Source organism: Sander vitreus, chromosome 12, assembly GCF_031162955.1.
Source record: "Sander vitreus isolate 19-12246 chromosome 12, sanVit1, whole genome shotgun sequence".
Taxonomy (NCBI): Eukaryota; Metazoa; Chordata; class Actinopteri; order Perciformes; family Percidae; genus Sander; species Sander vitreus.
The window spans coordinates 21,650,583-21,675,639 of record NC_135866.1 but is presented as its reverse complement, the minus strand read 5'-3'; the positions used below and the strand labels follow the sequence as shown (position 1 = coordinate 21,675,639).

At 41.1% G+C, this 25,057-nt stretch overlaps 1 protein-coding gene across 7 annotated transcripts in view; it reads right to left on the bottom strand.

The window, feature by feature from the left end:
* The window catches only part of LOC144526869 (activated CDC42 kinase 1-like), a 61,899-nt gene that overhangs the window by 13,381 nt on the left and 23,461 nt on the right, over window positions 1-25,057 (bottom strand). For 4 of the 7 annotated variants that reach the window (XM_078264577.1, XM_078264573.1, XM_078264575.1 and 1 more), the window contains 8 exons: window positions 23,322-23,534; window positions 10,369-10,546; window positions 9,106-9,176; window positions 2,693-2,962; window positions 2,233-2,385; window positions 1,564-1,727; window positions 536-655; window positions 13-139 (listed from right to left, as the gene is read on the bottom strand). In XM_078264577.1, the coding sequence (XP_078120703.1) occupies window positions 13-139; window positions 536-655; window positions 1,564-1,727; window positions 2,233-2,385; window positions 2,693-2,962; window positions 9,106-9,176; window positions 10,369-10,546; window positions 23,322-23,402 (1,164 nt within the window). In that variant the 5' untranslated portion in view covers window positions 23,403-23,534. Of the gene's footprint in view, window positions 1-12; window positions 140-535; window positions 656-1,563; window positions 1,728-2,232; window positions 2,386-2,692; window positions 2,963-9,105; window positions 9,177-10,368; window positions 10,547-14,438; window positions 15,017-23,321; window positions 23,535-25,057 lie in introns of those variants that run through there. The other 3 variants (XM_078264576.1, XM_078264578.1, XM_078264579.1) reach the window with 3 other exon arrangements.

Here is a 25,057-nt window from a genome sequence, read left to right as displayed (position 1 = left end):
GTGTGTGTTTACCTGGCTCCCATTGAGGCCCAGCCAAGGCTCCTGGCCATGTGTGAACATTTCCCAGAGAGTGACTCCAAACATCCACGTGTCTGTAGCATGGGAGAACGTTCTGGTCTTCAGACTCTCTGGGGCGCACCTGCAGCAGGACAGACAACAACTTGTATGAAGTGTACATGTCCACAGGTAATCCTCACTTTGGGCAGAGAACGTGTTTTTCAATGTGGCTACTCTAACTTTAAAAGCATAAAAAACTTTGTGTTTGAAAACTTAAACTTCATGTATATGAATGAAAACAGTAGAAAGAATGATGGATTGCTAGCTAGCTGCTTGGCCAACACAGAATTTGGCAAAAAGACCCAAAAAAAACATTATTTTATAATAAGTATCAGAATTGCTGGAATGCAACTGTGACAGATCAGATTTCTCTTTTGGAAACTGATTCCCACTTTAACCCTTAAAACCACTCATACCCATCCCTGGATTGCATCCAAGTACAGCTTTGGTTATTGTGTTGCTCTCTCAGTCCACTCACCATGCAAAGGGGACCTTTCTATGCTCCTGCATGACATAGTGCTCATGGTTGTTGGGCAGTGCCCTCATCAGGCCAAAGTCACCGATCTTTACTCTGTGAGCTGAGGCCAGCAGGATGTTCCTGAAGAGAGAGGGTAAAATATGTAACATATAATATGTATGTTTTTCTTTCATGCATGCCTCTCATTCAGTACTGTATGGCCTACACCCTACAACATCGCAGCGCAAAGGAGTATTTGGGGAAATTGGGCTGCAGCTGTAGCAGGAGAAAGAATCATCAACTGAACTTAACCTAAAGCATGACATTTTAAATCCCATTATGATTTTGGTGAATGGATGCAACCCTATTAGGAGATGAACAAAACAGATTTATTTAATGGTCAATCCTGAGCAACGTTCAGAATGTAATCCAATCATATAAAATATAGTCCATGTGCCAGACAGTTCTCAGTACTCAGCATGTGGTGCATAGGGTGAGTAGTGTCCTGTTCTGAACGCAGTCCTAAAACACAGGACCATATGGATTACGAATACAATTAATTGTGTGGTAGATTATTACTTAACCTCAAAATGGTCCTGTATTTAAAACCACAGCTTGAGAAAGTCTCTTACTGTTTGGCATACTGCAACAGCCCTGTGTAGTCATTACTATTTGATTACAGCTTTAACTGTGAAAATGACTCATTTGTACCAGCCATTAAGATTTTTCTTAAGCACGTAGTGTCAACGGTTAGGTGAAAGTGACTAATTTGGAGAAGACCAAGAACTTAGACCACCCAGTACAGTCAGCCAACCAGTGACTCATTTTTACTTGTGGGCCAAGTCTCTCTGTAATGGCCTGTAAATTTATGGGTGGAGGAGAAGGAGAAGCAATATAAATAATCCAACATACCAGTAAAAAAAAAAAAAAAATCCCTAAAAGAAAAATAGGTTTTATAGAGAATGTGAAGGATACACCACCTTGATGACATTTTTATAGCTGCTGAAACTTTAACTTTAACCACCTTTAAAAAGTTCTCTGCCTCCTACCTGGCTGCCAGGTCCCTGTGGATGAACCTCCTCTGCTCCAGATAGGCCATGCCACAGGCCACCTGTACGGCATACTGACATAGAGTGTGGATCAACACTGGGCCCTGTGGACGAACACATCGCAAACGCTCCAGCAGAGAACCCAGGGGAGCCAGCTCGGTCACCTTCAGAACACAGAGAGAGAAGGAGAAAGACAGTGGGTGAAAAGAGGAACATAGGAGCAGAAGAAAAAGAGGAATAGATGATGTTGATGAGAAAGAGATGAGAGGAGGGGGTGAGAATAGGAGGAAGAAATACATAGAAGAATGTGACAAAAACAGAAGAAAATGAAGCCGAGAAAGAGAAGTTGGCAATTGGTAATCACAACATTTTCCAAAAACTATTTGCCAATATGAATCAAAAAGGTTTTAACAGCCCTTATTTAAGTCCTCTATCCACTTGGTCCTCTGACTTTTTTGCCTCCATCACTTTCTCCGGTCATGACAAAGGCGTTAAGATGCTTGACCTAATTTAAACAGACTGTGAGGTCACGAGCAGGCTGAGAGAGTGCCTGAAAGGATTGTGTGTGGGCGTACAGTAAGTGAGAGTACAGGCTGACTGATGCGTGTTTGTGTTTATCTATCTGTGGATGTTCCTCCCTGTGTGTGTGCGTTTCTGTGTGTCCACTACCATCTTCATTGGGTGTGTGAGCACCACACCGTAGAGGCGAATGAGGTTCTGGTGGTCCAGGGAGTGCATGGCGTTGACCTCACAGATGAAGTCCTCCAAAGCGTCGGGCTGGCTGAGCACATCTGTCTTCAGACACTTCACAGCTACGTTCAGCTGGAAACAAGGAGAAAGATTTAGTTTAAAATGTATTCTTACTATTTAGCCTTTTCCTCACTTGCACTGCTCTTATTATGGCAGAAGTATTTCTGATCAAATTCACATAAACTCATCATAGACACTCCATGCACCTGCTTTGATTTATTCTTACATCAGCACAAAATGCTAACAAGCCACACTTTTTATGCGAAAGAACTGTAGTAGTGCGACCATGCTCCAGCTCTTTGACAAATATCTTCAACATATAGGAGTTTTTTATACTTATTTAGAGAACTAAATACATTGAAGGCACGGGTCCCCTCACCACCTTCCCTGCGGGTGTCAGCCACTCTCCTCTTTTCACTACACCAAAGGAGCCGTCCCCCAGCTTCTCAAACAGCGTCAGAGCCTTCTCTGGGATGAGGCAGGTCAGAGCCTGCTGCTGCCCGTCAAGAGGAGCACCACAATCGGGCTGTGTGGCCAGGACTCCCTCCCCCAGGCCCAGTGGAGGTGTGGGAGACAGCTTACGAAAAGAGGAGGCCGGCTGGCCCTGCTGGGGGAAGTCTCCTCCGTCTGGGCGCTTACCACTAAACACCTACAGAAGAACAAAAAGAACAAATGAAGCTGGTTGCGACAAGACCCTGCTTCATTGTACACAAGTGTAATAATAAAAATGGAATTGAACTGCTTATAAAAATAGTTAGAACCCTATTATGTAGTGTCTGCAACTACCCGAAGGGTTCAAAAGTCTCTCATGAAGGGCCACATTTGCTTTTCATCTTCCACCGTTATTAGTCATTGAGCTATCTGCCTGGTCACTTAACACTCAGGAGACACTGGGGTGGAGAGTGTAGGTGGAGCTGGAGGGAAGACACCAGACACTCTTCAATTATGAACTCTATCTCTCACTCTTTTCCATCTCTACCTCGAGGAAAACTTTTTTTCCACTTTCACCCTAATCTGCTCTCCCCTTACTCTCCTCACCCACACATAGGATTGACCCACTAACCTCACCACATACACACACTCAAAACTATAGTATAACTAGAAAATACATTTCTTGCAGAAAATGCTTGTGAATGTTGAAAAGCTAAATTGCTAAAGCTAAACTTGATTGCTGGCATACGAAGAAGGTGAAGTAGTAAGAATAGTTAGTATGAATTTCATTGAAATGTTGAATAATACCAACAATGTATTAAACAAAAGAGGAATATTTTAAGGTTTAAAAAAAAAAACAATCACATAAAAGTCATTAAATAGTAAATAGTAAAAATGTCATATATTTCAAAAAAATATCATGGTATAGTATGTCGGAAAAAAAGTCTATATATAGTATAAGAAAATCCCCCAAAAAAAGTTGCAGTATATTGTGTTGAAAAAAGTAATAGTATTGTATTTCAAAAGAAAGTCTGGAAGAACATACAAACTCCACACAAAAAGGCCTAATCCAGACTGGTAATCAAACCAAGCGTCAGAGTCAGCAGTGCCTATGTTGATGCCAATTGGAGCAATAATAACCACTGAGATACTGTGCCACTGAATAAAGCGTGTTGAAAACAGTCATATAAGTATGTTGAAAAAGGTCATAAAAAAATCATAGTATAGTATTTCGAAAGAAAGTCATAAAATAGTCAGTATGGTACATCGAAAGAAATCACAATATAGTATGTCAAAAAAAAGTGATAAAAGTACTGTATAGTATGTTAAAAATAGTCATAGTATGTTGAAAGTAGTCATAGTATAACATGTTGAAAAAAAGTGAAAAAAAGTCATAGTATTGTATGTAAAAAAAAATTTGTATAAGTCATAGTATAGTATGTCTATGTACTATACATAAAAAAACATTAAAAAGTCATAGTATATCGAGCCCACCCACTTTGCTCAGAGTTTTCCCCCCTCCCCTCTGGATGTAGATTTCGAATGCCCTTAACAAAAACCAAACGTGCCATTACATCATTTGTGCCGAGGAGCATTCAGTTACTGAACAGCTCAGACACAGGCACATAGACATTTTATAATGTGCACTATTATTTATTTAATTATTTATTGATTCATCTTAGCTATTGGAATGATTGCTACGTTGTTGTTGTTTATGCTCTGTTTTCTGTATCTTCTACGTCTTCAATGTTGTTGGATGTTTGGTGTGCTTTTTACTGCTATTGTTATTTACTGTTGTCTGTGGTTAATATTCAGTGTGGCTCCCTTGTGTGCAAAACAAATTCCCCTCGGGACAATAAAGGTTTCATTCATTCGTTCTTTCATTCATATAAAAAAAGTCATAAAGTCATAGTATCGTATGTCGAAAAAAGTCATGGTATAGTATGTTGAAAAGTTATAGTATCGTCCAGTATCTCTCTCAGGGACAATTTGACATGTGTTTGGATGAGCCTGGGATTGAACCACCAACCCTAGTATTTATGAGGCTATTGCTCTACCTCCAAGCCACAAGTGTAATATTATTTACATTCATCATATAATATGTTTCATTACACAAGTGGTATAGTATTTAAAAAAAAATCTGTATAAATTGTCACAAAGGTCATAGTATAGTATATTCAAAAGTCATAGTATTATTCATTGTCTCGCTCATGGACAATTTGACCGATCCGAGCCACAAGTGTTGTATCTTAGTGTATATATATTATTTAAATTATTGTTATTATTATTATTATTAAAGTAATAAAATAACATGTCGAAAAAAAGTGATAAAGAAGTCATAGTATAGTATGTCAAAGAAAGTCTGTCATTAATATTCTAAGTGTCTGACAACATTATGGAAAAGATTTCTAAGGTGGTCGGTGGGTAACCGTTAACTTGAAGGTAGCTACATAAGAGTGACATGACACTGTCACGACACATGAACCCTAACTCTAACCCTAACTTCTCATGACAAAAACCAAATGACACTTACTAAAAGAAGCATTATGTCATAAACGTTTATGACTTGTTTATAATGTTTATGACACGTTCATGACAGTGTCATGTCACTGTTATACCTTACCTACCTAGATACCTTCACGTAAAATATAACCGTAGCTTGTTTCGCCGCTGCCGACTGCAACGATCTTGCTTAATACTGGACCAATGTCAAAGATTGTCCCCCCCCCATCAGTCACTTAGACACAAAAACATAGTAAAATAGGGTCTAGGTTGAAAAAAACAGTAGTTACCCTTTAAGCTGAATGAATGAAAGAATGGCATCTGTACGTGGAAGTATGTGGGAGTAGTAGCATTTAGTAGTAAAAAAGAAGCCTGAAGAGGATTTAAAGATTGCTTTATTGACTTTCAATGTAAAAAGAAAAAAGTTTGATATTTTAAAAAGTGTAAATGGTTGAGAAAAGTTGAACACAAGCACAACTGTCCTTAAAGAGCTGAACATTTTGATATTTGAAAGTTTTTTGTAGCTGAAAGTATGCAAGTAGTAAGTAGTAGGCGACCGAAAATCGTACGGAAGAATCGGATAACAATACTGTGAATGCTGCTGGATCATCATTTACACAACTACAAGCATAAGCTCTTATGTGCACATTGTTATATTATGTAAGCACGACACATGGTGGTTTTCAACAAAAACTAATAGACTTTCAGTAAGCAACTATGCATATGTACCGAAAAAACAAACACACACACACACATACACAAGCACTTATCATTATAAGAGAGAGAGACAGACATTTCCTGCCTCTTGGCTTAGGCACTGAAGCCACACAAGGAAAGACTTAGCTGTTAGGAAGTACTCATTAAGAAGCAATTTTAGATTAGGTGACCTGAATGCATCTTTGTGTACATTTGTGTGTGTTTGTGCAAGCTTTTCATTCCCCTAAATTTGAACCTGTACAATGTGTGTGCTGTGCGGAGCCATTAGGGAAAGCTTTGTTTAGAGGCCCTAAATAAGACGGTTTACCAAAATAGGAATGCACAGAAACAAGTGCTGCTGTCAGATTCCAGAGGAAACGATATCAAGCTACATATAAAATAGCATATCAGGTAAAAGAATAATTTCTCTAAGTAATATCAACACCAATTATTAACATATCACATACAGTAGACATATATCATAGGTAGAGCAATACATGAATGTCAACGTTTTTATTCCAATAAAGTGAATGGGACCAATGCAAACTCATTATTGGCTGTTAAAGGTCAGTACTCAGAAACGGTATCGTCAGTGAAAAAGAGGTGTCAATGAATCCCCGCTGCCAAACATATTTGAGTGGCCAGATATAAACAGTAGCAAGCAGTGTGCGGTTTCACATTCACATTGGACCAGACATGACATAATGCTGCAGACCTTTTTAAAAACACCACATCTCTGTGGTCACTGTGTGGTAAGTGGGTTTCAAATAGGAGGCGCAACATTCAAAAGATTCTGAGCATGGCAGCACAGGGGCACACACACACACACACACACACACACACAACACATGCACACAGGGGGCTGAGGAAGCAGATTATTCTAGCGGAGGATGGTGCCAGAGGCGGAAACCGACAGGTGTAATTATAGAAGGCAAGCACCGTCCTCTGGGCACCACGACTTCCACTGAGAACAGCACACACACACAGGCTCAGGCTCAGTAATCCTTAACACACTTCATACCGCCGAGCCTTGTGTGTGCGTTTGTAGGTGTATCATATATTGTATGAGCTTGTGTATAAAGTAGCTTTTAAATTTTTCCGTTTAATCCTTTATTTAAACAAAGTGAGTAAGTATATAAGTTATACTTGGTACTGTCTCTTTAAGGGAGAAATGTTATGCTTATTGAGACAACATTTCTGTGAATGCAGCACGCTCTGAATCTGTGTGTCACCAACTCTTGTGACTTGACTGTGTGTGTGTGCTCATCCTCAAGTGAAGGATCAAGTTCTTGTTCTCTTGTGGGATGTCCCTACAGATGTATATGCATTCCAGATGTGTTTCTTCTAGGGCTGTCAGCATTAACGCATTAATCGCGATGCGATTAAGGGCCGAGAATAATGCGTTCATTTTTTCACGTGTCACATGTCGCCATTTATTAATTTATTTTCACTTCACTCGGCTTTGTGTCGTGCCTAACAGGCTACTATTTTGCCATACTTCCTTGTAACACATCCTGCTGCTGCAGTGGATTTCGGTGCCTCATTCTGGTGCCACTGATATGTCTGCACTTCTCTCTGATGCTCTGAAACAGACTTTACAGGCAACAGAAACACTGCTGCACGTGACGCTAGTTAACACTATACTCAACAGCAGCTAACGTTAGCCTACCGCTAGCTAGTAGCTGGTTAAACACGGTTACAACGCTGACAGCTAACGCTAAACGGTGTAAAGTGTGACTGTATTTCACTGTAGAGGATTCAACACCGGGATGTAACAATCTGCAGCTGCTGTTGTCGGAAAAACACAGACAGTGCGTTCAATGAAACAGTAATTTACAGCCTCGTGGTGCATTCAAAGTTGTTGTTAAATGCCCTTTTCCCATCTGGTGGTTGTTTTTGTCATTCAACAGCTATTTACTAGTGAAATAAGTTATTGTTATAGTGATTACATTATTATTAAACATTTAATTTTAACGATATGGTCTTTAATGTTGCCAACTGTTTAGTACCCTTTTTTTTTTTTACTTTCTTAAAAAGTATCGGTTCAGGCACCGTTAAGGCACTGGTACCGTTTTAAAGGTACCGCTTTAGCACCGGTATCCAAACCAAACAATACCCAACCCTAATATTGACTCTAGATTCAAATGTGTGACTAGATTAAATATATAATAAACAAATACAAATCTTAAATTCAAGTTCATAAAGTCACTTTCTTTGCATTAATTTGATTCCCAATCAAGATACACTGTTATGATTGCTTTCCATTGTAAATATGTACTTAAAAACAGTTCTTAAATGCAAAATAATAGAATTTTAATCATGTGATAAAACGTGATTAATCGCGATTAACTATAGAAATTCAACGATTAATCGCGATTAAGAAAATGTAATCGTTTGACAGCCCTAGTTTCTTCTTTTAAAAAGAAGTCATAGAACCAATCGAGAAATCACTGAGACCTCCTCCATAATCCCAATAGATCTTCACACACATACAGTATTCCCTGTTACAGACTAAGGGTTCAGTAAAGCCAGAAGTGTCTGTCACGCACGCACACACACACACACACACACACACACACACACACACACACACACGTGCAACACCTTAACATTATTTTCAGGGCTTTGAATAAACTTTTGTGTCTATCATGACATAAGCCTGTTCTCAAAGACTTGAAGTGACTTGGACTTGGACAGCTTTGCCATTCACACTCTACTACTGTACCACTACTAGTAAAGTCCTTTGTTGCTAAAAATGATAAGAATTGTATGTCCTACTTTAACACGGCAGAAGTACTGAGTCCCCTTAACAGCAGACTGGCATCAAACAAACATACACATTAAAGGCTGCTTTTTAGAAGACATATATTTGTTAAGTTAAGCATGTTGAATTGCCTTTGTGTATGAAATGTGCTATACAAATAAACTTGCCTTTGTTAATTAATTAACTTGTTCTCTTAACATAAAAAATCTGATGATACAAAGATTATTCGGCAAGGTGTTGCGAATTGTGATAATTTCATGTGTAAGGTTTAATGTATTGTTCACTATGACAGACAGACAGACAGACAGACGCCACCATGGGACATAATGTCAAGCATACCATGTACGATAATAAATGAGCCGTGTGTGTGTGTGTGTGTGTGTGTGTGTGTGTCTCACCTTGCTCATCCAGGACTTGCGCTTGCACATGGCTTTCCTCCTTTTCACAGCCTCCCACAGTCGTCTCTGCCCTTTATCAAAAGAAAAAAGAGAAATGCAGTGATGGTCAGCGGTAAACACAAAAGGATGAAGATTGCAGCTGCTTCTTCTCCTATGGGTCTTCTTGCATCAGGAAGACATATATGTCCAGTTAATATTTGAGTTACAGAAGATATACTATATTGAATTTCAAGTAGTCTCTCATAATTGGAAGAAAAGCAGAGCAGCACAAAGACAAAACAAAATATCCAGCTTTGATATGAAAGTAGTTAAAGAAAAACACAACGTGGATGGGAGAGGGGGGCGAAAGATGAAGGACACATATATAGGACACATTATACAGTAGGGGTGCACGATTCAGAAAATGTCACGAATCGATTCGATATTGATTTTCAGGCTCAAGATTCGATTCAAAATCGATTTTCGATTAAAAAATGATTCTCGATTAAAAACACGATTCACAGTATGTAAATGTAGTTACTTTTCCCATGTGATTGCAGTAGACATACAATTAAAAAAAAATATTTAAAAATATGAATCCATTTTGAATCGGTAGAGCTTGAATCGCGTGTGAGCTGAGTGGCGTAAAAAGATGTGATGAATATATGAGCAGGAGAAGTGGGTGTAATTAGTATTAAGCGGCTCGGTAGCTGAGACCCTGAGGGCCTCAGTAACTGGATTTAGAACATTACTGCTGCCATCACCTTTGTCACACACACCACACACAAAAGACCTGGCACTTAAGTCTCCCTTCCTATTGTGCCTAATTACTAGTTGGGACTTTAAAATGATATTATGGGTGTTCGTGATGGTGGATTTGCTCCAGCTATGCTGAGGGTGAGCCAAATGACACACTGCCAATACTGCAGACAAAGGTAATACTATAGGATAATAGTAGTAATAATATAGGAAGCAATGTGTAGAGAGAAAAAGAGACGGTGATGGTCTCTTAAGGCCTTGAATCATGGACAATATTACAAAAAAATACAATACAAATTAATCAAACAGCTACCACTGCACCTGCTCACATGCATTGTGTTCAGTCTTATGTGATGTTGTCTTAACCAAGACTACCTTCAGGATCCCAGCAGAACTGGACTAGAATTTGGCCTTTGGGTAGACTAAATCCAAATGTTCAAAAACACATCCTGTGCAAACCAACTCTCTTTAGTAGAACAACCCCCCCCCCCACACACACACACACACACACACACAGTTTCTCACCAGGTCGACCCATGCCGATCTTCTCCAGGTCTTCGTTCTTGACGTAGTCAAAGTGTGACAGCCGTGTGACGTTAAGGTCATCCTGGATCCGCAGGAAGTACTGCTGCAACTGCACCTCCATCAGCAGCTCCAGTAGCCATTCTGTGCCTTCCTCGCACTGCATGCTACCGCCCAGTTTCTGCAAAACACCCACAAAGAATACAGGAACTGAGTTCAATATTCATTCAACAGTTTTCTCATTGCTTGGTCTCAGAACTGGAGAACAAAATACTGCCAGATAGAAAGTCACTGAGCAACAATCAAACTATTCTTTTCTGTCGAAGAAATGAGAGAAAACTAAGCTCTGATGTATTGTGTGCTCTTCAGTAATGGTTTAGAGCACACTCAAATACCTGCTTAAACAGTCCACATACCTAATTAGTCATAAATACGCTTACACACTCAAAATACACACACACAAACACACACACACACACACACACACTGCAGACTGGGTTGCCCAAATTGACATCACGTAAACAAGGACATGGCGACCACAGGGCCAAATAGCATTAGCTGCTTGTCAGCGGAACAAACTCTGACTACGCAAATTTTACTTTGAAAGTATCAAATAGGCATTTATTACTAGGCCCGGGTACTGAATTCAATACCTTTTAGGCACCGACGAATGCCTCTTAAGTATCGAGTGTCAAAAAATGATCATTCAATATCCAATTTCAATACCTGAGTAAATCTCATCAGCGTCAGTGAGCCAATAAGCATTTAGCATGCTTCTACCAAAATCTAATAATGTTTGTGATTGAATGTCTAACACGCTGGAAAAACTCTACGTTACGCACAGTAGTAGTAGTAGTAGTAGTAGTAGTAGGAGCTGAAAAATAAAAAGATTTGTGCCGTAATGTAATTTCTTTTCGTTTTATAAAATTGGTATCGAAAAAAGTATTGTTTCAGAACCAGTATCGAAGTCACGGTATTGGCATTGGCCTTGGTAATGGTACCGACAATTTTTTAATGATACCCACCCCTATTGATTACACAGATCCTCAAAATAGAGTAATAACTACTCTAGAAGCAGAAGTAGCATTTGGGGCAGTTCTGCTGTAGATAGTGTGCAAACATCACAGTCATACAACAGTAAGACATACATGAGATGATGGATGATGCACATCTGGTGTCCATAAGTGTCAGTGAAGACAAACGGGAGGCTCCTAAACAATTTGACCACTATATATATATACTGTACTACGTCCCTCCATAAGATGCCGAGTCAGACCATCAATCTTCAACGTCAAAACAGTTTAAAACATCATCCATCACTGTCTACTTAATGTGACAAGCTAAATCTTGCACAACATGTAGCTGAAATTCATCTTAAATCCTGATGGGCTTCATAGGGCTATTAGTCAAGATGATGACGTTAAATAGAAAGAGTAAAGGCAGTAAAGAACTTTAAACATGAACCACTCAAATGCTTATCTACTTCTCCATTACACCTGCTCACACTGTCTGGTCCACAGTATTATTCCCAGTCTCAATGAGGGGAAACACAAAAAAGACAAACTAATCTGCAGAGATTGACATGAAGACCTTTAGGGTGGATGCTCTGGGGCATAGGGGTCATTCCACTGTGTAGTAATTAGACTCTGTGAATGAGGAACTTCCTGTGCTGTCTGAGCCAAGGTTACAAGGTCCGGGAGAAAGTGTCAGAGGTCGCAGCTTCCTTTCTGTCATTTAAACTTCATAAAGGGCTTGTTTTGAAGTATGTCACTTAGTGACATATTTCTATCTCACACAAATGCACACCTAATGTTGGGCCATACTTTAAAAAATAATGTGACTATCCCCCAAAACACTGAAAATATGCATCTACCCTGCCTTTTCAATGGAAAGTGAGTGGTCCTGTATTTTCCATGAATTGTTGATGCAAGGTCTGACTGAGGCCGATCTGCTGGGAGGGCTCAATCCCCAATGGTTATGCCAGATGTCCGTATCCTGATACAAATTCATTGCAATGCACATAAAAGTGGGTCAGCTGATATCTCTTTAGCGATGTCAAAACAGCAGGAGGCACTTTAACAGGCCAACAGAGAATAGTCTTTGATGTTCTCTTAAAGAGAAATCCTCTGTTTTGAGCGAAGCAGGTAAAACGAGTCAGTTATTAACTTAACCCAATATAATTTAATAAGCTGTAAGAACTTTATAGAGATGCAGGCTGCACCAAATGCCTGCAGGATTAACTACAGCTGCAGTCATTTGAATCCGTCTCTGTGTTTTTTATTTTGCTGCATCATGCCTGACCCCTACCCTGAGAAAGACGATACAGCGGACTCTTGGCTGGTTTACGACTGCGCTAAGCTGTGCCAAATACTCTCATTTTATGTGGCATGTTTATTTGGGCTGCAGTACATTCCCCTGACAACATTTAAACAAACCAACTATTTATTTTGCATCCACGATATAAACATTTTTGTATACAGCACATATTCCTTTACAGAGCATAAACCATGAACTATTACACCCTATATCATGCAGCCCCAAGTCTGGTCTTCCCTGGCAGTCAACATGTAAGTGTTATTTCACTGGACGGTGCCAAAGACGCAAGTCAGCTTCCTCTTGGGCCTCTTTCCATGACAGTGTCATATCTGAGGCATAAGGGGTCAAAATCAAGGTGCTTCTATCAGATTTCTCTGTCAACTTGCTAACCAATTTACACAACCCATGAAACAGGATATTACATTTTACACTTTTTGGAGACAGGTGCTGTCCAGACATGAGTTGTCATACATTCACTTAAAGAGGTGGTTAAGATGGGTTGTGTCTAGGACTGGTAGATATGACGTTATATCGCCAAAACTATATAAAAAATGTCTATTGTATATATTTTTCTATATGGTTTCTATCGCAATGTTGAAAAACCGTTTTTTCCCAACTGCGTTGTGGCAATATCTACGCCATTTGGACGACACATTACGTTCTGATCGTTGCACGTTGTAGCAAAGCTGGAGCGAACCACAGAGGCGCTGTTTTGATAACATGGAGTATGGAGAATACAAAAATAGGCTCTATTATGTGGTTATTCCATTGAGTATGTATTGATTGAATTACCAGGCTACAATGCTATATTGTGATATATATATCGTTATTAAGATATGAAGTGACTTATTGGGATAGAAGATTTTGGCCATATCAACGAACCCTAGTTGTGTCTAATCTGACAAAAATCCTATATTGTCACCAACTGACACTGTCAAGTAACATTTTGGGAGGAGGAAAATGATGAGCTGTTCTTTCTTTCTTTGTTATGATGTCATACGTAAAGCATCTTAAGGTGCTTATCTTGACTTCTCTTATAATGGCATGAGGAAGATGCACATTGTGGGGGTGTGAGGTCAGCAGAAGGAATGCTACGTTCAAACTTCATTAAGTGTGACTTGTGACAGGACTCCAGGAGGAATCCAACCAGGGCCAGAAGTCCAGTATTAAGGCTCTAAATAGTGTTATTTCTCCATGAAATGTGACAAAACAAGGAGCATAGGCCAATTGGTTTTCCGTTTCAAATGAAAAGTAAAAAGAAAGAGACAGAAGCAACAAGTATGACAGAGAGAGAATGGAGAGAGAGATGTAGGAATTCAGATTCAGAGAAACAACATGATGTCCCTGGTGAGAAATGCCTCTGGCCTGAACTCAATCCTCATGGTAGTGAAGAAATGCATGCTCTCTCTCTCTCTCTTACACACACCCCTCCTGGCCAAAGCCATGTCCTGTACCAGATCTGTTCTGCTCTAACATCCTGCTGCAATAACAACAACTCCCAGAGGATGGCCACAGTCCAGCTGGAGAGCACACACACACACACACACACACACACACACACACATACACACACACACACACACACACACACACACACACACACACACACACAAACACACAGGACTGACCTCCACCATATTTATGATATAGACGCTACATTCAAACATCTGGGTAGACCACATGATCCTGACTGTAGTTTCTAATATCCATGTCATATTTCCAAATAATAAAATCCCTCAGACAGACACCAGACTTACTCGATATATATGAAAGTGTGCCAGGAAGGGGAATGACTTTTTCAGCTTGTCAAAGCGTCGCATCCTGAATTCCTTCGTCTGGATGAGTGTACAGTAGGTGCAAAAAGCGGGTGTGCGTATTTAAATGGCCAGAGGTGGCTGCTGGTCTCTTAAACCATTACCGGAGTCACAGTCCTTCCAATTTGATGTTCCCAGTCTTTGGGGGAATTCAAAGAAGCGCACACACTCCTCGGATCCAGACCCGCAACTCCAAACCCGGGAGAGGGAAGAAAAACTTCCTAAGATCCTGTTTGCAAATCTATAACATTCCATGGCGGGGCAATCGTCCTGTTAGCCCCTTCTTTAGCTACAGCTCCCTCAAGAAGGCGAAGAGGCATCCATGCAGCACTTCAGCGTGCAAACGGAACTTAACCAGTCTTCAAATATGTGAAAAAAGCCTGTAGAGGGATTAAGAGCTGCTGTCTATAGCAGAGAAAAGCCTCTCAGCTCTGCCCTGTGCCCAGTCCAGCCATGTGTCCTCCCCAGACAGCAGTGAGCCAATGATCCAGACTTGCAGAACTTCACAAATAAATCATCTCTCTCTCTCTCTCTCTCTCTCTCTCTCTCTCTCTCTCTCTCTCCTCGTGCAGCTACTGTCTGTTTGCTTTTCCATCCCTCCATAGAGCATGGGGCTAAAAATAGGAGCGACTTCTCCCTGATTCAATCGCTTGCCAGTCGGGCAGGCAGCAGGGACGTGAGAGCCAAAGTGAGTGACTGTCTCTGGTTTCACATTTTAGGGTGTAACAAGATGCGTGTCTCGTTGGTTTCAGAGAACAGCGATGTGTGCTTTGTGCTGTATGTTAAGTGTTTATATCTCTTTCCTCTGACTTGATCTTCACTCTGTTGTCGTCTCTTCCCTTCTTCTTCCACTTTCTCCCCCACATACCCCTATTCCTACCTCCTACTGCTGTACTTTTCCCTGATCTACACTCTCACCCTATCTTTCTGTCCTGCCCCCTCCTTTCCCTCCTGCAGTCAGTCAGACGGTCCGTGCAGTGCAGAGCAGTGCGTGGTGCAGAGGACAGAGGCTTCATGGTATTCAGCCCGGAGGAGCATTTGATCCAGGGCCAAAGGGTCACATTCAACTGCAGGATGGAGAGAGCTTGTTTCCTGTGATGCAACTCCCCCTCCCTCCCCCCCACACCCACCCACCCACACACACACACACACACACACACACACACACACACACACACACACACACACACACACACACACACACTTCTTCCCCTTCTCCACAGCTTTTCTCATGCCTGCTTATCATAAAATTCACCACAGTGGAGAAATTTCACTTTTGGGGTTTTGAGTTTGACGGTCACTAAAACCACTGGCTTTGAGTGAACTTGTGACACTCTTGTGGTATACAGTCTGGGGATGAGGACAGTTAATATTCACATAAAATATGTATGGGAATATTTATTTATAAGATATTCTTCCTTCTACTGTTTCCTCTTAAACTTTTTGGGAATCAGTACAAAATGTGTTGCTTTGTCATCAGAATTTATGTAAGAGTATCTGCTCAACAAGCACAAATCACACAACTACAGCTGAAACAATTAGTCACGACTATCATTTAGTCGATCAACAGAAAAATATTTTCCGACTATTTAAAGTCATTTTTCAAGCAAGAAACCCCAAACATTACCTAGTTTCAGCTTCTTAGTTTCATCATGATATGTGCTGTTTGCCTTTGTATAATGTGATTGCGAATCAATTATTTGGGGAATTTGAACTGATGATCGGACAAAACAAACTATTTGAAAGCATCAACTTGGCCTTTAGAAAAGTGTAACAGCTTTTTCTGACATTTTTTACATGATTAATCAGTTAATAGACAAGATCATCGGTAGATTAATCGATACTGAAAACTGTTTTTCTTTAGTTGCAGCTTTACGTAGATACAACTGCAATCTAGACCTTTGAAAAGGTATGTCATTTTAAACCTGAAGAGCATGTTTAAAAGGCAGCAGCGGCTCCATCATGGCACAGGGACAGTAGACTGAATTCATTTATTTACTGGATAAACAATCACACATCGTACAAACAGAGAAGTCTGTTGCCTGACTGGTGATTATAAATCACAGAGGCCGCAGATGTCTGTCTGTGGGTGACTAATATTTTAAGTTACAGGTCAAAATAAAAACCAATTATCTTAACAAGACCCGCCCAGTCCACCTAACTTCAGTCAGCTCCCACACTCCTTCTCTGTCTCACTGACGTCTATTCTGTCTTTTACCACTGCATAAAAGTCCTAACCTCACCCTTCTCTTCCCTATGCTTCACTCCTTCATTAATCCACTCTGCTACCCTCTCTCAGCCTCCCCTCCCTCCCTAGGGTCTCGTCAACCCGTTGCATTTTCTTCTTTATTTGGTGCTGCCTTTTATTTCCTGCCTCTAATCCTCCAAAAATGTTATCTCTCTCTCCCTCTTCTGAATATAAACAAACCCTTACCAGCTGCTTTTCATACCCCCAGTAGCATATCTCTCTCTCTCTCTCTCTCTCTCTCTCTCTCTCTCTCTCTCTCTCTCTCTCCCTCCCTCCCTTTGATTAGGAATTGTGGTGTGTTTACTAGAGGAAGGAAGGGAGGTGAGCAGACGGTGGAGACAGAGGGGAAGGAAAGAGAAAACAACAAAATAGGGATGTTGTCATGAAATGTCTGTCTTTGATTAAAGACTGGACAGCAGACAAATCTGAAGGGCATGTGCTGCTGCTGTGTTCTATAGTTTTGTGCTTGTGTCTCTTCATACTTGTGATCTAAGAACATTGCATACATTTTATCTATTTGTCTAAATGACTTACTTTAATCAAAATATAATTATAAACATGACAGGGATATAGATTCATTTATCTTTTTTGCCCTAGCTCATAGTTGTCTAAACTAATTTAAGGAATTAAGGAACTAAGGAAATGGAACATATTACCAAATAAATCCCCTAATATCACAAAAGACTAGATCAAATGGGTTCCAGGGAGCCCTCGTGGACGAGGTCTCTTTAGTTCGTCCCCCTGCTCCTATATGAGTAGGTATGTCTATGTATATATATACGTTCTGTTTATATGAGGGCGTTGTGTAAATATATGATCTGTTTATATAAGGGTGTTCATAGTGTAAAAACATTTGTATTATTACTATTATTATTATTATTATTATTATTATTATAACTAATTCTATTTTTTTCTATTTCTAATAATGTGTATTTGTGTTATTTTGATGTGTGTGAATTTTTTCTTTTGAGCTGCTGTAACAAAGGAATTTCCCCAGTGTGGGATTAATAAAGTATCTTTTCTTTTATTTCTTGGTCATAATGTATACTAATTGGGCAGTTTTTTACTTCTATGTGATTGCCTACCTCCCTCAACATAGAGCACCTACAGTTGGAAGCAGATTGTCAAAGGCCGACGCTTTCGTCTTTGTTTGTATTCCTCATTACTCATTTTATTTCATTGTATTGTACTTATCGCTACAATGTTCTTGCACACCAGAAAGTTGTATTGACAGGTGTGTCAGATCTTTCAATGTATTGTGCATAACAATCAAATCAAGCTTGCAAGTTTTCCACGCCCAAAGAAAGGGGGCTGCGGTTAAATCACAAACACTCTCACATACTACTATAGAGCGCTAACACTCCCTCACATGCAGTATTTTGCAATGTTGGGAAGCCTCCTAAAGGCCAACAGCCTCTAGAGTACCTTTTATTTTTCATCTGCTTCACAAATGTTTTATGAGGAATAGCTGAGGGGGAAAGCTGGCTCCACAGTCTCAGTCACAGTCATTTCTTTTAGTTTAGGTGTGGATTCCTCCTGGATTCGTTCAGCCATCATTTAAAAAACTCCTAAAACACCACCTGTTTACCACAGCCTACAACCTCCTTTAGCTTAGCCACAGTAATTCTGTAAAGTGTCCTTGGGTTTTATGAAAGGCGCTACATAAATAAAAGTTATTATATTATTATTATTATCATCAGATGTCTCACTCTCACAGTCATTCAGACGCAGAGGTGATGTCATGAATCTGGCTCTAAATCATCAAGCACACAGGATGTGACAGGATGACAAAAAAGCAAAGACCCTTCCCCGCCATCTCTTCCCCTTTGCAACCACACACACACACACACACACACACACACACACACACACACACACACACACATTCTCTAAACTGACACCAGGGAGTTGTTTTTACTGTGTGTGTGTGTGTGTGTGTGTGTGTGTGTGTGTGTGTGTGTGTGTGTGTGTGTGTGTGTGTGTGTGACACAGTGCTGTTGTTTACTGAACAGTGTATATAGCGCATCTGAAATGTATTTATTTATTTATTTGACAGGGACAATACACAACTCCTTAGCATTACCAGAGTTAGCTATATGCAAATTTACTTTTTTGTTTTTCCATCTGTAGTCCCTGGGCAGGAATAGCATCTTTCTCAAAAGGGAAACCTAACACTGGAGTATAAAAACGCTAACACAGCAGTAAATGACAACAGTCAAATATCACGGTATTAAAACTCGCCAACAACGACAACAAAAACCACAACACAAAAACACCACTCCGACAACAAGAACCACAACACCAGTACAAGTTTAACAAAACGCCACAACAATAGTACCAACAATAAGATCCCAACATTAAGACACCACTGCAACAGGACTTCTAAAAATTAAGATGAGCTTGGTATCCGGGTTACACTGATGCTGGGTAGATTTAAATCAGTGGAAGGAATGTGTCACAGGGCCGTCAGCCGCCTCCTCACAAAGCAGATTAGACCAATACAATTAATGGTCAGTAAGTCAACCTGCAGCTCCATTGTTATACCACTAGGTAGCACCAATCTATGATGGAGTATTCAGTAGGGTGGATGGGTGCAATAGCAGCATTAGGTCACTGCTATCATGTAGTCTGCACTGTATTCATAGTAACATGAAGAGAATCAGGATGATTAAATCAGTCAATTGAACAATGTAGCACACTCAAATTAACCACCTAAAATTAGCTTTCACTCGGTTGATTCTGATAATATATTTAGATATTATTCACTAAGTTATTAGTGACGACGGCAAAGCACTACCTGTATCTCCTCCTCACACCATTTTATTTTACCTCTATAAAATCATGAGGTGATGTTCACATGGTTATTTATAAGTTAAATAGTGACACATTGTATCATATATATCATACTGATTTTATTTAGCATTAGCCCCCCCCACACACACACACTTTTCTGTTCATTGTCTGGCCATATGGGTAAAGTTCACAGTTGTGTTGCACAATAAACACAATATCCTGGTTTCAGAAACCATATCCTGAAAATGATCAAAACCCGTATAATACTCAAAAACGGGATACTAAAGTGCATGTAAATGCACATGTTGTTGATGCCTCTAACTTCAGATGTGGACCGCAGTTCATATGAAGCTAGAAAGAGCTGCATGACTTTGCCCTGTTAATTGTTAAATATGGTAAATAAATGCTTTATTTCTCATGGATCAATGTCCATGAGATGTCATTTGAGTAAATAAAACTCTTCAATTGTGCCTGACTTGTTTGGTCCCTCACTTACAATGAAGCAGCTACTGTGGGCCTCTCCAGCTGCTCCTATCTGGCCTCCATCTCCCTCTCTCTTTCTTGTGCCTACACACAAACACACACAGTAGTATGACTCAATGGCCGTTCAACTGGAATATGAAGGGATGCCAAGTCCAAGTTAAACATCTGACCATGTAGATTGTATTATCATGAATTGACATCAAATTAGTGGCTTGCTGGCTAATGAGATTTTGAATAACAAAGCGTTGTGTGAGGTCTGCATTATGTCCGAGTAAAACACACACACACACACACACACACATTAAGCTTGATTCTGTAATATGATGCTCACTGTACACAGACACAGGCATGCAGAGGCTAGCACTCACGGCTGGATTCACATTGACGTACAGTGTTGGGAATTAAGATAGCTTACTGGATATGGGTGGACGTGCTGCCAGTGCATTTCTAAAGTAAGTTGCAACCTTTTGGTGGCAAAACGTCAATCTGCGGTTTGGTGGTGGGTGCCAAAAACCGGCAGAGCAGAGTGAGGAGTAGTAGAATAAACATCATTAATCCCTCTTACAACTGTGCAAGCAAAATATCTTAACAACACACACACACACACACACACACACACACACACACACACAGACAATGCCTCTGACGGAGGCCTGCATGCACAGACAAACAGAGATGCGTCATTCCTGATCTCACAGATAGTAACCCTCTGTCAAAGTCTGGCTTTTTACATTCTCCGTAAATCCCTTCACTGTCCACATCACCTCATCATTCACAGAGTCAGGAGAGGAGAGGAGTCATGCGGTGGGAATGAAAACTGATACAAACAGACTGCTCCTAGGTGAACACAGAACATATGTGTCCCCTTTTGGTAGCTTGGCCAAATAAGCATAATGCCAGACGACCAAAAGAACCCCCACTAATACATCCTAATGTCGCCTCCACCCTGAAAATACACCCATCCGAGCATTCGTGAAAAATGTCGGTCAATGATGATTGACCTCCTACCGACAGTCAACAGCATGTGAACCCAATATTTAGTAAAATATGTGCTACACTGAGAGAGTATTTATTATATCCATTTACAAAATACAGCAGATGCTCAACAATGTAGTGCTGGTTGAAGCTCACTAATTCCCTCATGCTCCAAAGTCTATCAGAACTAGATCTGTGTTACGCATAAAAGGATTGCTCTGATAGAACAATCAGTATGTATTTGAAGGGAGTCACGGGACTCTAAACTCTCTCCTTTTCCTTCTCTTTGTGCCTCGGTTCATCTGTTCTTACATATCTTTGTCTCCGAGTTCCTGACGGAGACGGCTGCATGCAGTGTGTTAGGGTTGTGTGCATTAGAACTAGAAAACCGCTGTATTAAGCACAAAGCAGCAGCTTTAAAAAAAGAGAGTGATCTGATTCAGCCCACAGAAACCAGGACAGCTGCCGTGGCCACCAGCTTAACTCTGCTGAACTAGCACACAGAGCCTAAACGCCGCACTCAGTCGACAATCATGATATTTATACTGTTTCACAGATCTACACATTCATCTACCCGTCCATTTGTAATACCTGCTTATCCTGTGCAAGGTCGTGGAGGGCTGGACTCAATCCCAGGACAGACTGAGAGCAGGGCTGGGCATGGTTTGAAATCTTTTGATACTTACACAATATACATCAGCAATAAGCTAATAACAGCCAGGGGTCCGTTTCAGAAAGCAGGTGTAGTGAAAACTCTGAGTCCGTTAACCCTGAGATGAGGGAAACTCTGGGTTTTCTGTTTCAGAAAGGGAAGTTAATCAAACCTGAAACTCCAGCCCGTTTCAGAAAGAGAGGTAACTTAACCTCAGAGTCAGTTACTATGGTAACTGAGCCTGTGAACCTAACCTGGTTGGGAGCAGGTTTTCTTCAAGAAACCTTGAGTTTCTCTCAGTCTCCTCCCTCTGACACAGCACTCTTTCATTTCCTCATTCATTCATTCAGTCTGTATCAGGCACATTTTAGCGCAGTTTGTTATCTGCATGAATACAAAACAGGGTTGGTTTATTAACTGTGTTAGGCGTGTTAGGCAACGTTTTTTTTCTCAAAACATGGCATTTCCTTGTGTCGATGATCCTGTTGATGAAGAAGCTGTATTACTTCGCAGACTTAAACATACGTCGGGAGATGATATTGAGGCCCCGACTATAGATGCATTTTCATTTCCAGATAACTTTGAGCGGTATCGTTTTTCTTCCCAGTCTATCAGTTATGTAGCCTACATAACCTTATCCGTCCTCACATCACTAACGTCACCCGTCGTGGAAATGCTCTACATCCCAGCAGATTCTTTGTGTCGCATTATATTTTTTGCAAACGGCAGTTTTCAACATTGTTGATGCAGAGCTTTTTAGTAAAGCCACTGTAGTAAAGCGCCGTCAGAAGAGTGTGCCTCGCTCTGAAACGTGTTTTAAACGTTTGTGTAGAGTTCCCTGGACACAAACCAGTAAGAGACATTAAAAAGAAATAAATGATTGTAAATCATAATTCTCTTAATGATGGTGCTGCAACCCCTTTTTCGCACCAGCATGATTGCACCTAAATGAAATTATAGGTGTAGCCTACTACCATTCCAGTTTTCAGCAGTAATATTATAGGTTACCTGTGATTAAATATGAAATTAATACACTATATTAGAGCTTACGCATTGACTCGAGCAGCAACTTTCTCCCACACCAGTTCTCGCTATTTACAGCAGCCGCTGTGTTGCTTTTTTTTAACTAAATTTCAAGAAAAGTCACAGGGTTTGTGAAAGGACGTGGGTGTTTGCGGAAGAGGTGGGAGGCTATAAAATGTCATAGTTTTGCCTGTCACCAAGCTCATTCTGCAGCACCTCATCAATGACCTCATGGTTCTGCGTTCAATAAAGCATGCGTGCACACGCGCACACACACACACACACACACACACACACACACACACACACACACACACAGGCTGGCCTTGTGTGTGGGTGAGAAGTGCTGTGCGTGGTGAGCGTGAGTATGTGGTGGTTGAGGAGAGTGATGGTGACATGCAAGTGTGAAAGAGCTGGTTCTGTGTGACAGATGCATGAGCGCTTATAGGGATCTATGATACAGATTTATATTTGGACATTACTGTAGGTCTTTTTCACAGCACTTTCTTGTAATGGTAGGAAAAGCACAGGTGTGTAGTACATCATCTCACACCCTTTCATTTTCCATAATACCTGCTGAATTGTTTATCTGTCATCCATGTTTGTCTAAAGCTGTGCGGCAGGGTATAATCAAGGAATTGTAGAGGTCTACCTCTTCGTCATCGCTGGGCAGGCGTTGGTAGTCAGACTCTGACGTCTCCTGCAGCCTCTGGTATTCTGCCGTCTCCCCCATGGTGGGGCTCCAACACCGGCCAGTACCTGCCCGGGGCTACGTGTCCTTACAGTCCTCAAATAGCCACAGCTCCAGTCAGTGAGCAACCCACGCACAGTCAGTCAGGTCAGTTGGCCCGCTTTGAGGTCTGTCCTGTCATTAGAAGACAAGTACAGTATTCTGCATGTCATGCACAGTACAGCACTGCATTATATTAGGTAGCTGAACACAATATCTCTAATCAATCGACTAACTGTGCTGCCGCTGTATACCTCCAATACGCCCACCTTCATTGTTTTCCTCATTTAGGTTGAGTCAGCTTTCCTTGAAAATGGCCAAACAATGAGTTCCTCGTGTGATAACAGGGCTGTGTTCACTGACTGACCAGTCTGTAAAAACACAGGTGCTTATCTTTATGGAAATAGCTCTGGCAAGCTGCAGACAGCAATTATGGATGCTGAATGAAATAGTCGCTATTTTTGCATTGTTGTGTGGGCAGGCAGGGATTCTTCCTCTTCTGAAGAAAAACAGAAGACAATCCGATTCAATAAAAGACAGTACAGTTTGTCCTTTTCACATGCCAGGGGCTTACATCTTCAGAGAGCATCCGAGGTGTTAAACTGATCATTCCAAATTAATTTACTGGTCATTAATTGTCCTCCTAGACAAGGAAATCCCATGTGTAGAAGCTGCTGCAGCCAGGAAGGAGCATTGGGATGATGCAGCCAAGGTGTGGCACTGGAGGTGACAAATCCAGCAGACTCTATTTCTGTCGACCCATCTCGCGCCACAGTAATAACCTCTACCCTCAATCGGTCTCTCGCTCTACCTCGCTCATCTTTGCTGTCTCTCCCTCTCTCGCTCTAACTGCTCTTGCTTGCCCTGCCTTATTGCTGACGCATGCTCTTCATATCCAGCGATGTCCCTCTCTCGCTCCCTGTTTCTATTTCCCCCCCCATAGATATTGAGCAGCTGTCCAATTGGACTGGCAGCTCAGCTCTGACGATCACTGCTAAAGTCTGGGAGGATTTTTAACGATGCTTTGTCCTAAATAGACTTCCTGATTGCTCAGCCGATGCCTAATCCCCGGCTGTTGTTATTGTTTTTCCCCCTCCTCTCCTCCTTTCAGTCCCTCACCCTCTAACCCACTTTCCACACCCCTCCACTTGATTATTTTTTTTCCATTTCAGCCCCGGCTCGATGATTTTGTGAGTGGTCGCCTCTTCTATTACCGTGGCAACATCAACCCATCCCACCTCCCGCTCTCCTGTGTCCTGTAGTATCGCTGATCCAGTCAGGGGTAGTCCTGATAGAAGCAGCCAATGAAGGCGAGGCAGGCAAACAGGAGGGGGGGTCGGGGGGGGGAGAAGAGACGATGGCAAGAGGAGGGGGAGCCCTCTTGAAAAGAGTTAATCCTCCCTCTGAGAGGGAGAAAAACATGGCCATGCTGTTTTGTGTGTGTTTGTGTGGATCTGTGTGTGCGTCAAAAGCACCTCTCCAATATGGGTATCCAGGCCATCTGGATTCTTGCTGAGTGGACATCTGGATGGAGGGGAAAATAGAATAAAAGAACAATGTGTGTGTGTGTGTGTGTGTGTGTGTGTGTGTGTGTGTGTGTGTCTGTGTGTGCGTGCGTGTGTGTGTGTGTGTGTGTTGTGTGTGTGCTAGAGTGCAGA